Source organism: Ornithorhynchus anatinus, chromosome 2 (assembly GCF_004115215.2).
Source record: "Ornithorhynchus anatinus isolate Pmale09 chromosome 2, mOrnAna1.pri.v4, whole genome shotgun sequence".
NCBI lineage: Eukaryota > Metazoa > Chordata > Mammalia > Monotremata > Ornithorhynchidae > Ornithorhynchus > Ornithorhynchus anatinus.
In genome coordinates, this window is record NC_041729.1 from 168,784,819 (window position 1) to 168,797,847 (window position 13,029).

The 13,029-nt window shown below is 59.5% G+C and overlaps 1 protein-coding gene across 9 annotated transcripts in view; it reads left to right on the plus strand.

The window, feature by feature from the left end:
- PLEKHA5 (pleckstrin homology domain containing A5) overlaps window positions 1–13,029 on the plus strand; it is a 179,494-nt gene that overhangs the window by 138,930 nt on the left and 27,535 nt on the right. For 5 of the 9 annotated variants that reach the window (XM_039911257.1, XM_029053569.2, XM_029053537.2 and 2 more), the window contains 2 exons: window positions 2,153–2,233; window positions 9,070–9,132. In XM_039911257.1, the coding sequence (XP_039767191.1) occupies window positions 2,153–2,233; window positions 9,070–9,132 (144 nt within the window). The remainder of the gene's footprint in view (window positions 1–2,152; window positions 2,234–9,069; window positions 9,133–13,029) is intronic. The other 4 variants (XM_039911256.1, XM_039911258.1, XM_039911264.1 and 1 more) reach the window with 1 other exon arrangement.

A 13,029-nucleotide genomic window follows, 5' to 3' on the forward strand; every position in this document is an offset into this window, starting at 1 on the left:
GGTGAGCTCTCGGTAGGGCTTTGAAGAGGGGAAGAGAGCTAGTTTGGCGGAGGGGAGGAGGGAGGCCGTTCCGGGACAGCGAGCGCTCAGAGCACTTGTACCGAGCACTCGGGGAGAGTCCGAAACGACAATAAACGGACACGTTCTCCGGAGACAGACGCTGAACTAGACGGGCAGGAAGGGGACCGTGCAACCTCTTGGCTGAATCTTCTTCCCCAAGAGCCCCGAGTGACCCGGTCCCGGTGGAAGGGGGGCCGGGCCCCGGGGGTCTCACTGTCGATCCAGATTTCTCATGCTGCGGTGGTGGTCTTCCACGTTGTCTTTTTTCTTAAGGTACTTGTTGGGCGCTTTATGCCGGGCACCGTACTAAGCGCTGGGGTAGATGGAGAAGCAGCGTGGCTCAGTGGAAAGAGCACGGGCTTTGGAGTCGGGGCTCATGAGTTCGAATCCCAGCTCCGCCACTCGTCGGCTGTGTGACTGTGGGCGAGTCACTTCACTTCTCCGTGCCTCAGTTCCCTCATCTGTAAAATGGGGATTAAGACCGTGCGCCCCACGTGGGACGACCTGATTCCCCCGTGTCTACCCCAGCGCTTAGAACGGTGCTCGGCACATAGTAAGCGCTTAACAGATACCAACGTTATTGTTATTCAAGCCCATCAGGTTGGACGCAGTCCGTGTCCCACGGAGGGGCTCTCAGTTTTAACCCCCATTTGACAGATGAGGGAACCGAGAACCAGCGAAGCCACTTGCCCCAGGCCACGCTGCAGACCAGTGGCGGAGCCGGAATGGGCCTGACGGAGAGAGTCCGGGCCTGGGAGACAGTAGGATTTGGGTTCTGATCCTGCTCTTCCTTATGCCTGCTGTGTGGGGCTTGGGCAAGTCACTTCACTTCTCTGGGCTTGAGTCACCTCATCTGTAAAATGGGGGTTATTAATAACAATAGTAATAATAATAATAATGTTGGTATTTGTTAAGCGCTTACTGTGCGCAGAGCACTGTTCTAAGCGCTGGGGGAGACCCAGGGTCGTCAGGTTGTCCCACGTGAGGCTCCCAGTCTTCGTCCCCATTTTCCGGATGAGGGAACTGAGGCCCAGAGAAGTGAAGTGACCCGCCCACAGTCACCCAGCTGACGAGTGACAGAGCCGGGATTCGAACCCATGACCTCTGACTCCCAAGCCCGGGCTTTTTCCACTGAGCCACGATAATTATGCTACTCGTTAAGCCCTTAGTGCGTGCCAAGCACCGGGATAGATAGATAGCTTCGGGCCGTTTCCTGGGAAGACGGGGTTGTGGATCGGCTCCCGGCGGCGGGTTCGGCGAGGAGACGCCTCCTCCCCCCGTCACCCCGTGTCGGTCAGTCTCCCTGACGGATCCGCCTTCCCGGCGACCCCGCGGGCTGCGGGACGGCACGGTGCGGCTTTAGCCCCGCAACGTTCTGGTCGCGGGCGGGGGCGAAATGGTGGGCGGGGGGACCGACGGCAGTTGTCATCGCCGTCCGTTATCACGCCGGGAAGCGGCGTGGCCTAGTGGCTGGAGCGCGGGCTTGGGAGTCAGAGGTCACGGGTTCCGATCCCGGCTCTGCCGCCCGACCTCGGGGGAGTCCCTTCGCTTCTCCGGGCCTCAGTTCCCTCGGCTGTAAAATGGGAATCGAGACCGTGAGCCCCGTGTGGGACGGGGACTGTATCCGACCCGATCACCTTATATCTACCCCGGGGCTTAGAATCGTGCTTGGCACGTAGTAAGCGCTGAACGGATACCATTGTAACATAACAACACCACGCTGTTCGGCGCTCACCGTGCGCCGGGCACTGTACCGGCCGCCGGGGCGGAGACAAGCGAATCGAGCCGGATACGGTCCCCGTCCCACGTGGGGCTCACGGTCTCCATCCCCGTCGGCCAGACGAGGAAACCGAGGCCCACGAAGCGAGCCGCCCGAGGCCCCACGTCAGACAGGCGGCGGAGCCGGGATTTTCGCCCTCTCCCGAGCGCTCTGTCTCCCGGGGAGCCCGGGAACGTCCGGGTGGAAGCGTCGCCGGGCGCGGCGCGGAGGGGGGGTCGGCGGAGCGGCGGCTCCGTCGACGGCGTCGTCTTCGAAGTCGAGCCGGGCCGGAAACTGACCTTTGCCGTGTTTGCTCCTCCCGATTTGAACTAGATGAGAGAGAATGAACCTTTAATCGCCATGGTTCACACTATGATTGAAAACTCGGCCCAGAGACCCCAACTGTACCAGCAAGTAAGGTCTTGGATAGCGAATGATTTACCGCTTTGTCATCCGCCAGAAAGTCCCCATCCCCCCCCATCCCACCCGTCCCCCCGGGGCCGCGTCCCACCTCCCCCCCCCCGATCGCCTCACGCCGTCCCCGGCGCTCCCTCGCCATCTCCGTCCCCCTCCATCGTCCCCCGTGAAAGTCCTCGAGCCATCCGCGCTTCACCCAGTCGCTGCAGTGTCGGGGGGCGGCGGGGAGAAGGGGAGCATGGCTTCGCTGGAACGTTTCGCTGTTGGCTGTCTCTGTGAACCCTCTCCCGGTCTTCCGTACGTCCCCCGGGTCGGCCGGGCGTCTTCCTCCCGACCTTCCGGCGGCTCCCTTCCGGCCAGCCGGGAGAAACGTCCCGGGGGGACCCGCGGGAAAGGTGTGTGTCCGTGTGGGGGTTTTCGCGGGGGCGGGGGGGGGGGGGGCTCCGTCTTGAGCCACGCGTCCGAAATCGACGCCTTTGCGGTCGAGGTTTCGGTCCCGCGAGACGTCAGGGGCGGGGAGTTTCTCTAATCGATCAAGCGGTGGCGTTTATCGAGCCTTCGCTGTGTGCGGAGCACTGGGCTAAAGCGGTAGGGAGAGGACGGTACAGCGGAATCAGCGGGCGCCTTCCCGGGTTCAGGGCATTCCTGAGCCAGCGCTTGCGTCTCCCGCCCTGTCCCCGTCCCTCCCTCGTTCAGTCGTATTTATTGAGCGCTAACTGGGTGTGGAGCGCCGTACCGAGCGCCCCCCGGGTCGCTCTGTTCTACCCGAGGTGGAAAGAGCTGGCCCGAGAGGTGTATTTTGGGGTTGGAAGCCTTGACCGTGATTCACTCATTCATTCATTCATTCATTCATTGTCGTATTTATTGAGCGCTCGCTGTGTGCAGAGCGCTGTACTAAGCGCTTGGAGAGTACAATCGGGCAACAGATGGAGACAATCCCTACCCGACGACGGGCTCACAGTCTAGAAGGGGGAAGACAGACAACAAAACCAAACGAAACAAGTAATAATAATAATATTATAATAATAATCGTGGGACTTGTTAACCGCAGAGCAAGCAGTCTTTTGAGCAGATATACGTTAAGCAGGCTGGACGTCGTCCCTGACCCACGTGGGGCTCACGGTCCAGTTAGGAGGTCACCGGGGCCCAGAGGAGTGAAGTGACCTGCCCAAAATCGCAGGTAGCAGAGCTGGAATTAGTATCCGACTCCCCGGCCCGCGTCCTTTCCCCCGGCCCCCACTGCTTCTCGGCGTATGGACACGACCGATATTTTTAAGGAGGCCGGGCCGAGCGCCGGCTTGGACGATCGGGCCGGACGCGGGCCGTGTCCCGCACGAGGCTCACGCTCTAAGTAAGAGAGAAAAAAGAGATTCGATCGGATTTACTGAGCGCTTACCGTGTGCGGAGCACAGTGCTAAACCCTTGGGAGAGTACAGGATAACAGTGAACAGACGCATCAGATCAGAGGAGGACCCCGAGGCCCTCGGGGAGTCCAAGTGACTCGTTCAAGGTCATAGGCGGTAGGCCAGAGGCAGGACCGGGACTAGAACTCAGAACTCGGTTCTCCTGACCCCCTAGGCCCGGGCTTTTTCCATTAAGCGGTGCTGGCGACCCCGTGGGGAAGAGGGAATGTTTTAGATCCGTCGAAAGCTAAGCCTCCCTACCCATGTCGGAGTGTGGAAATGGACTGCTCTCACTTGTCCGTTTAGTTGTATTTATTGAGCGCTTACTGCGTTCAGAGCACTCCACGCCCTTGACTTTATGTAATAATAATAATAATAGTGTTATGTGCTAAGCGCTAAATATGTGTCAGGTACCGTTCCACGTGCTGGGGTAGGTATGAGTTAATCAGGTTGGACACAGACCCTGCCCCCCACCCTTCACTGTCTTAACCCCCGTTTTACAGAGGAGGGAACTGAGGCACAGAGAAGTGAAGGGGTTTGCCCAAGGTAACATAGCAAACAAGTGGCGGGGCTGAGATCAGGACCTAGGTCCTTCTGACTCCCAGGCCCGGGCTCTACTCACTAGGCCACGCTGCTCCTTTATTATAACACACCCTATCAACGTCCCCCAAAATAGCATGGAATATAAAAAAGGTTTGGATTTTGGGAGTCTTTTTTTCTAATGGTGTTTGTTACGTGCTTCCTGTGTGCCAGACGCTTTTCTAAGCACTGGGCTACAGAGAAGCTAACCAGGTTGGACCCAGTCCCTGTCCCACATGGGGCTCGCAATCTTCATCCGCATTTTACGGATGAGGGAACTGAGGCCCCCCCGAGAAGGGAAGTGACTTGCCCGAGGTCACACAGCAGACGAGTGGCGGAGCCGGGATTAGAACCCAGGTCCTTCCGACTCCCGGGCCTGGACCGTGCTGCTCATCGGTTGCCCCAGCGGGAAGGCTTTCAGAGGCCCCGAAAGCTGGGGAAAGGAACCCTCGACCTCCAGCCCAGATGGGCCACATGGGCGGTGGAGGGTTTCGGGGGCTGTTTTGAGCGCCCGGGCGGCCCAGCTGGGTTTCGACCGCTGACCGGACTCGGACCGATCCGGGACCGCCACGCCGACCCCGGGTGCCCCCGGGCGGCCGAGCGAGCCGCTCCGCGCCGTCGACGACCACCCTTCGGGGCCGAGACGGAGGCCGGGAGGGCCCGGGGGGGACGGCACGGAGACGACCGGCCGGTTCTCAGGGCGGAGCGGCTCGGCCTGGGGGAGACGCCTCGGACCCCGTCGAGAGCCCCCCCCCCTTCCTCTGTGAAAGACGGACGGGGAAGCAGGGCCGCGGGGTCGGGGGGGGATGCCCCAACGCGTTCCCTTCACGCTCCATCTATCTGGCACTCAACGGCGTGCGGAGCACCGGGCTGAGCACCTGGAGGAGGACGGTACATCAACGTCGGCAGGCACGATCGTCGGGAGGCGGCCCGGCGCGGGCGGCGGCGGGAGGGCACGCGGGGCCCGGCACGGGGAGCTGCAGGCGGGCACGTGGAGCCTGGCGTCGGGAGCCGCAGGCCGACGCATGGGGCCCGGTACGGGGAGCTGTAGGGCGGCATACGGGGCCCGGCCCGGGGAGCGGCCGGATGGCGCCCGGGGCCCGGCCCGGAGAGCCGCGGGCGGGGCCGTGGGGCTTGGCCCGGGGAGCCGCGGGCCGACGCGTGAGGCTTGGCCCGGGGAGCCGTGGGCTGGCATTCGGGGCCCGGCATGGGGAACGGAAAGATGGTGCGCGGGGCCCGGCACGGGAGCTGCAGGCTGGCGCGTGGGGCCCGGCGTGGGGAGCGACAAGACGGTGCGCGGGGCCCGGCGTGGAGAGCCGTAGGCCGGCACGCGGGGCCCGGGCCGCGGAGCCGCAGGCTGGTGCGTGGAGTCTGCCCCGGGGAGCTGCGGGCCGGCGTGGGGGGCTCGGCATGGGGCGCCGCAGTCTGGTACACGGGGCCCGGCCTGCGGAGCCGCAGGCTGGCGTGCGGGGCCCGGCACGGGGAGCGGCGAGACGGCGCGTGGGGCCCGGCGCGGGGAGCCGGAGGCTGGCGCGTGGGGTCCCACCCGGGGAGCCGGAGGCTGGCGCGTGGAGCCCACCTGGGCCGCCCGCGTCCCGGGATGCGTCCGGCCCGGTCCCTTCCTATCCGAAGCGGCGCCGCCGGGCCGGGAAAGCCACAGGACACCCGCTGGCCCCCGGTGCCCGATACCCCGGGACGTCCCCCCGCCCTCCGGCCCCCGGGGTCCACCTCACGCAACGCGCAAATCGGCTCTTGGCCGCTCAGACGACTTCCCCTCCGGAGCCCCTCCGGGCGCCGGACCCCGGGACGGTTCTGTGGCCGCCCCCACCCCCGGACCTCCCCAGCCCCCCCCCGTGATGTCCGGTTGGCGGGTGGTGGAGGGTCGTCCCGGAGCCCCGCCCCGGTCCACGGTCGAGGACTGGCTTCTCGGGACCTCTCGCCTTCCCCAAGTAACTAGTAATGACGGTATTTGGTCAGCGCTTACTATGTGCCAAGCACTGTTCTAAGTGCTGGGGGAGATACGAGGTCATCAGGACGTCCCGCGTGGGGCTCCCCGTCTTCACCCCCATTTTGGACGAGGCAGCTGAGGCGTAGGGAAGGGAAGCGGCTCGCCCGAGGTCGCGCGGAAGATTAGAGCCCGGGGTCTCCGGACCCCCGGGCCCGGGCTCTGTCCGCCGAGCCACGCTGCTCCTCTCCACTGTGTGCTACACGCTGTACTGAGCTCTGGGGATACAAGCTACGAGTATCCCCAGTCTAAGTAGGAGGGAGTAGGATTTAGCCCCCGATCCCCACTGTACAGACGAGGAAACCGAGGCCCAGATAAATGATTCTCTCACTCCTAAACTGCCCCTTCGGGACCCGCTTCTTGCCTCTAAACTTTACCCTCCTTCTTTCTACCCTGGGGTCGGGGTCTTTAAACCTGCCGAGAGAAATATAAACCAAGAGGGATAAAAGTCAGGATCAGAGTAAACGTACGGAGAATCTCCTGGAGGTGAAGCAGCGATGTAAATTGTTCTCGTAGCGGGCGGTCACGGGAGAAAGAATGAAAGAGAATCTAGACAATCGTGAGACAGCCCGTAAAGTCCGGAGAAGAATTCTTTGTCCCAGACGAATTCAGAATTGAAGATGCATCGATAGGCTGTTGTCCGATGCCGGTTTGGCGGGAACGTTACGGATTTAGCGACGAGGAAGACGTACATTTCAGCCCGTCATTCATTCATTCATTCAATAGTATTTACTGAGCGCTTGCTATGTGAAGAGCACTGTACTAAGCGCTTGGAATGGACAAACGGGTAACACATAGAGACGGTCCCTGCCCTCTGACGGGCTTGCGGTCTAATCGGGGGAGACGGACAGACGAGAACAGTAGCGATAAAGTCAGCGGCTTCCTATTCCAAAACGAATTGGGAAAATGGCATCAGGTTTTGTAAGATGTGTTTTTTTCCGGGGGTCCTGTGGGATTTGCTCAGCGCTTCATTCAGTAGTATTTATTGAGCGCTTACTACGTGCAGAGCACTGTACTAAGCACTTGGAATGGACAGTTCGGCAACAGATGGAGACGGTCCCTGCCCAGTGACGGGCTAACGCTGGTCTAAGCGCCGGGGTAGCTAGAGCTGAATTAGGGTGGACACAGTCCCCGTCCTGCGTGGGGCTCACAGTCTAAGTCGGAGGGAGAGCGGGACAACCGAGGCACAGAGAATGATAATAATAATAATTGCGGGTTTTGCTAAGCACTTACTATGTGCCAGGCACCGTACTAAGCGCTGGGGTGGGTACGAGCAAATCGGGTTGGACACAGTCCCTGTCCCGGGTGGGGCTCACAATCTCAATCCCCGCTTTACAGATGAGGGAACTGAGGCCGAGAGAAGCAAACTGACTTGCGAAAGGTCACACAACGATCATTGGGCCGAGCCGGGATTCGAATCCAGGTCTTCAGATTCCCGGACCCGGGCCCTCCCCGCTAGCCACACTGCTTCTCGGTCCTGTGTTCTGTCGACCGGGGCCCGGACGTTTTCCCCTTTCCCGGTTAACGCCTCGCGTTAGAGAGAACGCACAAAGTAGCCGAGCGGACTGTTCTTCCGCAAAGTAGAGAAGAAGGTCGTTTCTAAACCGACGCACAGACTCTCATCGTGTCCGGCGGGGAGTCTTGGCTTTTGTGTATTTCAGTCGCCATTCATTTTGCATTCAGTCGAATGTCCGGGAATGTCACGGGCCACTTTAATATCGCTCTGCATTCTTGGAAGAGACGTCTCCTGTCGTATGCATGGCGTATGCGGTGGTGACGCCTGAACACGAAACGCCTAAATCTTCTCGGAAGATTTATCGTGCGTTTGGCATGCGTGTCTGTTAACTCCCCCCCTCCCCTCCCCCCCCCCCCCGATTCCCGCCTCGCTAGATCGGTTAAAACACTTTGAATTTTACACAGGGTGAGTATCGTCCAAAGCTTCTCACGGGACTTACTTTGCCCATCGCGACAGCCCTGAGAGGTGGGGAGAGGCGGGGGTCACTGTGCCCGTCTGACAGAAGAGGAGACTGAGGCCCAGAGAGGTTCGACGACTGGGCCACGGTCACCCGGCGGGGCCGGGCTGGGGCTAGAACCCGGGCGCCCCGGCTTCCGAGCTCGTTGGGCCGTGTTAATAACGATGATCGATGATGATGGCATTTGTTAAGCGCTTACCGTGTGCCGGGCACCGTACTGAGCGCTGGGGTGGGTACAAGCGGATTGAGTTAGGCACAGTCCCTGACCCAGCTGGACCCTCGGGCGGCGTCCAGCTCCGCGATGTGTCCGCCCTTAGCCGAGGGCAGAGGTTCACGGGAGGCCTTGGGGCAGTAGAAGAACGGTGAAATATGTGAAGTACACTGTGCTAAGCACTGGGGTGGGTACCAGCTAATCAGGTTGGACACAGTCCCTGTCCCACGTTATTATTATGATGATAGTCGTGCTTACTAGGTGCCGGGCACTGTACAGAGCACTGGGGTAGATACAAGGTAATCGGGTTGGACACAGTCTCTGTCCCACATCATCGTTATTATTATTATTACTATTATGGTAATCATTAAGCGCTTATTAGGTGCCAGGCACTTTACTAAGCGCCGGGGTGGATACGAGCAACTCAGGTTGGACACAGTCCCTGTCCCACGTGGGGCTCCCGGTCCTCATCCCCGTTTTACAGATGAGGTGACCGAGGCCCCGAGAAGCGAAGTGGCTCACGCGAGGTCACGCGGGCGGAGCCGGGATTAGAACCCAGGTCCCCGTGAGGCCCGGGCCCGGGCTCTAGCCGCGAGGCCGCGCTGCTGCGCGCGGCGTCACCGTGCGGAAGTGACGGCCCCGTGCTTCATTCTCCCCCACAGCTGTCTCAGGACGAGTGCCGCGGCAGCCTCCACAACTTCGGACCCGAGGAGGGGGACATCGACGTGAGCGGGGCCCGGGGGAGGGAGGGCGCGGGCCGGCGGGCGGGCGCGGGGAGGGACGACCGCTGCCGACCCACGTCGGGCGATGGCGGGGCCACGTCTGTCCTCCCTCCCAGGAGGCGAGTCGCGCAGCGTGATGAAGATACTCTCTGTCCGGAGAGTAATGTGGCTCAGTGGAAAGAGCCCGGGCTTGGGAGTGAGCGGTCGTGGGTTCGAATCCCGGCTCCGCCACTCGTCAGCTGGGCGACCGTGGGCAAGTCGCTTCACTTCTCTGGGCCTCAGTGACCTCATCTGGAAAACGGGGATGAAGACTGTGAGCCCCACGTGGGACAACCTGATGACCCTGTATCTACCCCAGCGCTTAGAACACAGTGCTCTGCACATAGGACGCGCTTAACAAATACCGACATTATTCTTCTTCTTCTTATTAACCGGTCCCACTCTCTCAGCTAGAGATTGGGCCACGCGCCTCTGGGAGGGGACAGTTGGGGGAAAATGACCGTTGGCCGCCATTCTCTTGCTTGGATTGATGTCTCCCCGCCCCCCAACTCTGAGCCTGTTGTAGGCAGGGATTGTCACTCTTTATTGCTCCATTGGACTTTCCCAAGTGCTTAGTACAGTGCTCTGCACACAGTAAGCGCTTAATAAGACTGATTAAATGAATGAAAAAAGTGAATGAGCTTTATTGCCGTATTGGTCTTTCCCAAGCTCTCAGTACAGTGCTCTGCACGCAGTAAGCGCTTAATAAGTCTGATTAAATGGACGACTGAAAAAAGTGAATGAGCTTTATTGCTCGTTCATTTTACAGATGAGGTAACTGAGGCCCGGAAAAGTGAAGCGACTTGCCCAAGGTCGCCTAGCAGACAAGTGGCCAAGCCGGGATTAGAACCCATGACCTTCTGACTCCCAGGCCCGGGATCTATCCACTACGGCCGTGCCGCTTCTCATTAGTATAAATGTGTCAAGCGTTGTACTGAGCCCTGGGGTAGATAAAAAGGAGTTGATAAAGGAAGGGAGAGAGGGAGGTGCGGGGTTGGGGAGATGGGGGCGTAAATGGCACTGGGGGGATGGGAAGGGAACCAGCTCCTCTCCCTCTTTCATTCATCCAGTTCATTCATCCATTCAATAGTATTTATTGAGCGCTTACTATGTGCAGAGCACCGGACTAAGCGTTTGGAATGGACAAATCAGCAACAGAGAGAGACCATCCCTGCCCATTGACGGGCTCACGGTCTAATGGGGGGGGGAGACGGACAGACAAAAAGCAAGACAACTTAATCACGATAAATAGAATCAAAGGGATGTACACCTCATTAACAAAATAAATCGGGTATTAAAAATATATACAAATGAGCACAGTGCTGAGCGCTTACTGCTTGCAGAGCACTGTGCTATGCAATTGAGAGATGACAGTGTGATAATGTAACAGACACGTTCCCTGCCTACAACGAGCTTACAGTCTAGAGGGGGAGACAGACGTTAATATAAACAAGTAAAATGACAGATCGGGATATAAGTGGTGTGGGACTGGGGGGTGGGGGGTGAATAAAGGGAGCAGATCAAGGGAGGGGGAGAAGAGGAAAGGAAGGTTTAGTCAGGGAAGACCTCCTGGAGGAGAGGGGCCTTCAATAAGGCTTTAAAGGTGGGGAGAGTCATCGTCTGGTGGATTTGAGGAGGGAGGGGGTTCCGGGCCGGAGGCAGGACGTGGTCGGGGGCGAGACGGACGAGATGGAGGCCCAGTGAGGAGGCTGGCATTAGAGGAGGGAAGAGTACGGTCCGGGTGGTAGAAGGCGTAGCGAGTTGAGGTAGGAGGGGGGAAGGCGATTGCTTTAAAGCGGGGTTCACAGTCTAAGGCGGGGAAGCCCCTTTCACAGAAGAGGAATCTGAGGCCCAGAGAGGTTAAGCGATTCCCCAAAAGTCCCATAGCAGGCTAGGCACGAAGCTGTCTCGAGAACCTTTCATTCATTCATTCGGTAGTATTTATTGAGCGCTTACTATGCGTAGGGCACTGTACTAAGCACTTGGAACGTACAAATCGGTAACAGAGACAGTCCCTGCCCTTTGACGGGCGCACGGTCTAATCGGGGGAGACGGACAAGAACAGTAACAATAAGTAGGATCGAGGGGTTGAACCTCTCATTAAAACAATAGCAAATAAATAGAATCAAGGCGATATACATCTCATTAACAAAATAAATAGGGCAATGGAAATATATGCAGTTGAGCGGACGAGTACAGTGCTGAGGGGATGGGAAAGGAGAGGGGGAGGAGCAGAGGGAAACCTTGCCCTTCTGACTCCTGGCCCCCTGCTCCTTAGTCAGTCAGTCGGATGTATTGAGCGCTTACTGTGTGTTCTAACCACTTGGGGGACTACAGCTCCGCGCATAGTAAGCGCTCAATAAATACGGTCGAATGAATGAATGAATGAATGAACGAGTGAATGAGTTGATAGACGCGGTCCTGGCTCACAATGAGCTTACAGTCCAGAGGGTATGATGGCATTAATATAAAACGGGTCAAGCATTGTCCTAAGTGCTGGGGTAGATACGAGATAATCAGATCCCCCGGGGGCTCACTGTCCAAGTCATAATAATCATAATAATGATGTTGGTATTTGTTAAGCACTTATTATGTGCAGAGCACTGTTCTAAGCGCTGGGGTAGATACAGGGTCATCAGGTTGTCCCACGTGAGGCTCCTCACAGTTAATCCCGTCTCCCCCGATTAGACCGTTAGCCCGTCAAAAGGCAGGGATTGTCTCTATCTGTTACCGATTTGTACATTCCAAGCGCTCAGTACGGTGCTGTGCACATAGCGCTCAATAAATACTATTGAATGAATTAATCCCCATTTTACAGATGAGGTAACTGAGCTACAGAGATGTTAAGTGACTTGCCCACAGTCACACAGCTCACAAGTGGCAGATCCGGGATTCGACCCCATGACCTCTGACTCCCAAGCCCGGGCTCTTTCCACTGAGCCACGCTGCTTCTCTAAGTAGGAGGGAGGGCAGTTGTCGAATCCCCCATTCTTCCGATGAGGGAATCGAGACCCAGAGAAACCAAGTGACTTGTCCGAGGTCACGCCTCAGACAAGTGGCAGAGCGGGGATTAGAACCCAGGTCCTCTGGCTCCCAGGCCCGGGCTCTTTCCACTAGGCCAGGCCGGTGCTCGTGTCTGCGCCGGGGGGCTGTCTTGCCCCTCCTCAGGCCCGGTTGATAGACCTGAAGATTTCCCCCAAAAAAGCACTAGTTCGGCTCCCGGAGGCGTCTCGGGAAGGAGCGTGATTGAGCCGTGAGGTGGGGCGACGTGCCAGGCTGGCGTTGGGGCCTGGGGGGGACGCCCAGGGGCCTGGTCGGGTCAGACCCGGAGTCCGGCCGCCGGATGGGCGGACGGGCACCCGGGGAGGACCGTGGGACGCGGGGGCCGTGACCTCAACCCCAGTTTGGGAGAGGCGGTCTCTGGTGGGCTCCGGCCCCGCACCGCGGCCGCCTGGCTGGGGACTGGGGCGCCCCCCGGCCTCTTCTCGGTGCGTCCGCGATCGCGGACGCCACGCGGGGGGACCGGGAGGGCCGCTGGGGGAGCAGGCGGGTGGGATCAGGATAGAGCCGGATCCCGGGTAGAAAAATGGATCCAGTCTCGGACATTTATTGAGCGCTTACTGGGTGCGGAGCTCCGCACCGAGGGCTCGGGAGAGGGCGACGTAATGGTCGGTAGGCGCCCCCGCCGCCGGGGACGAGAAGCCCTTCTCCCTATGGGGGTGATGGCAGAGTCTGAGCCCCGGGTCCCCGCCCTCCCCAAACCGTGGGAAGAGCCCCAGGGACGGCGGGCGGACGCCCAGCCGCCTGCCTGCTCAGCGCCGTTCCCCTCCCCTTCTCCTCCTTCTTCTTCTTCCCCTTCTC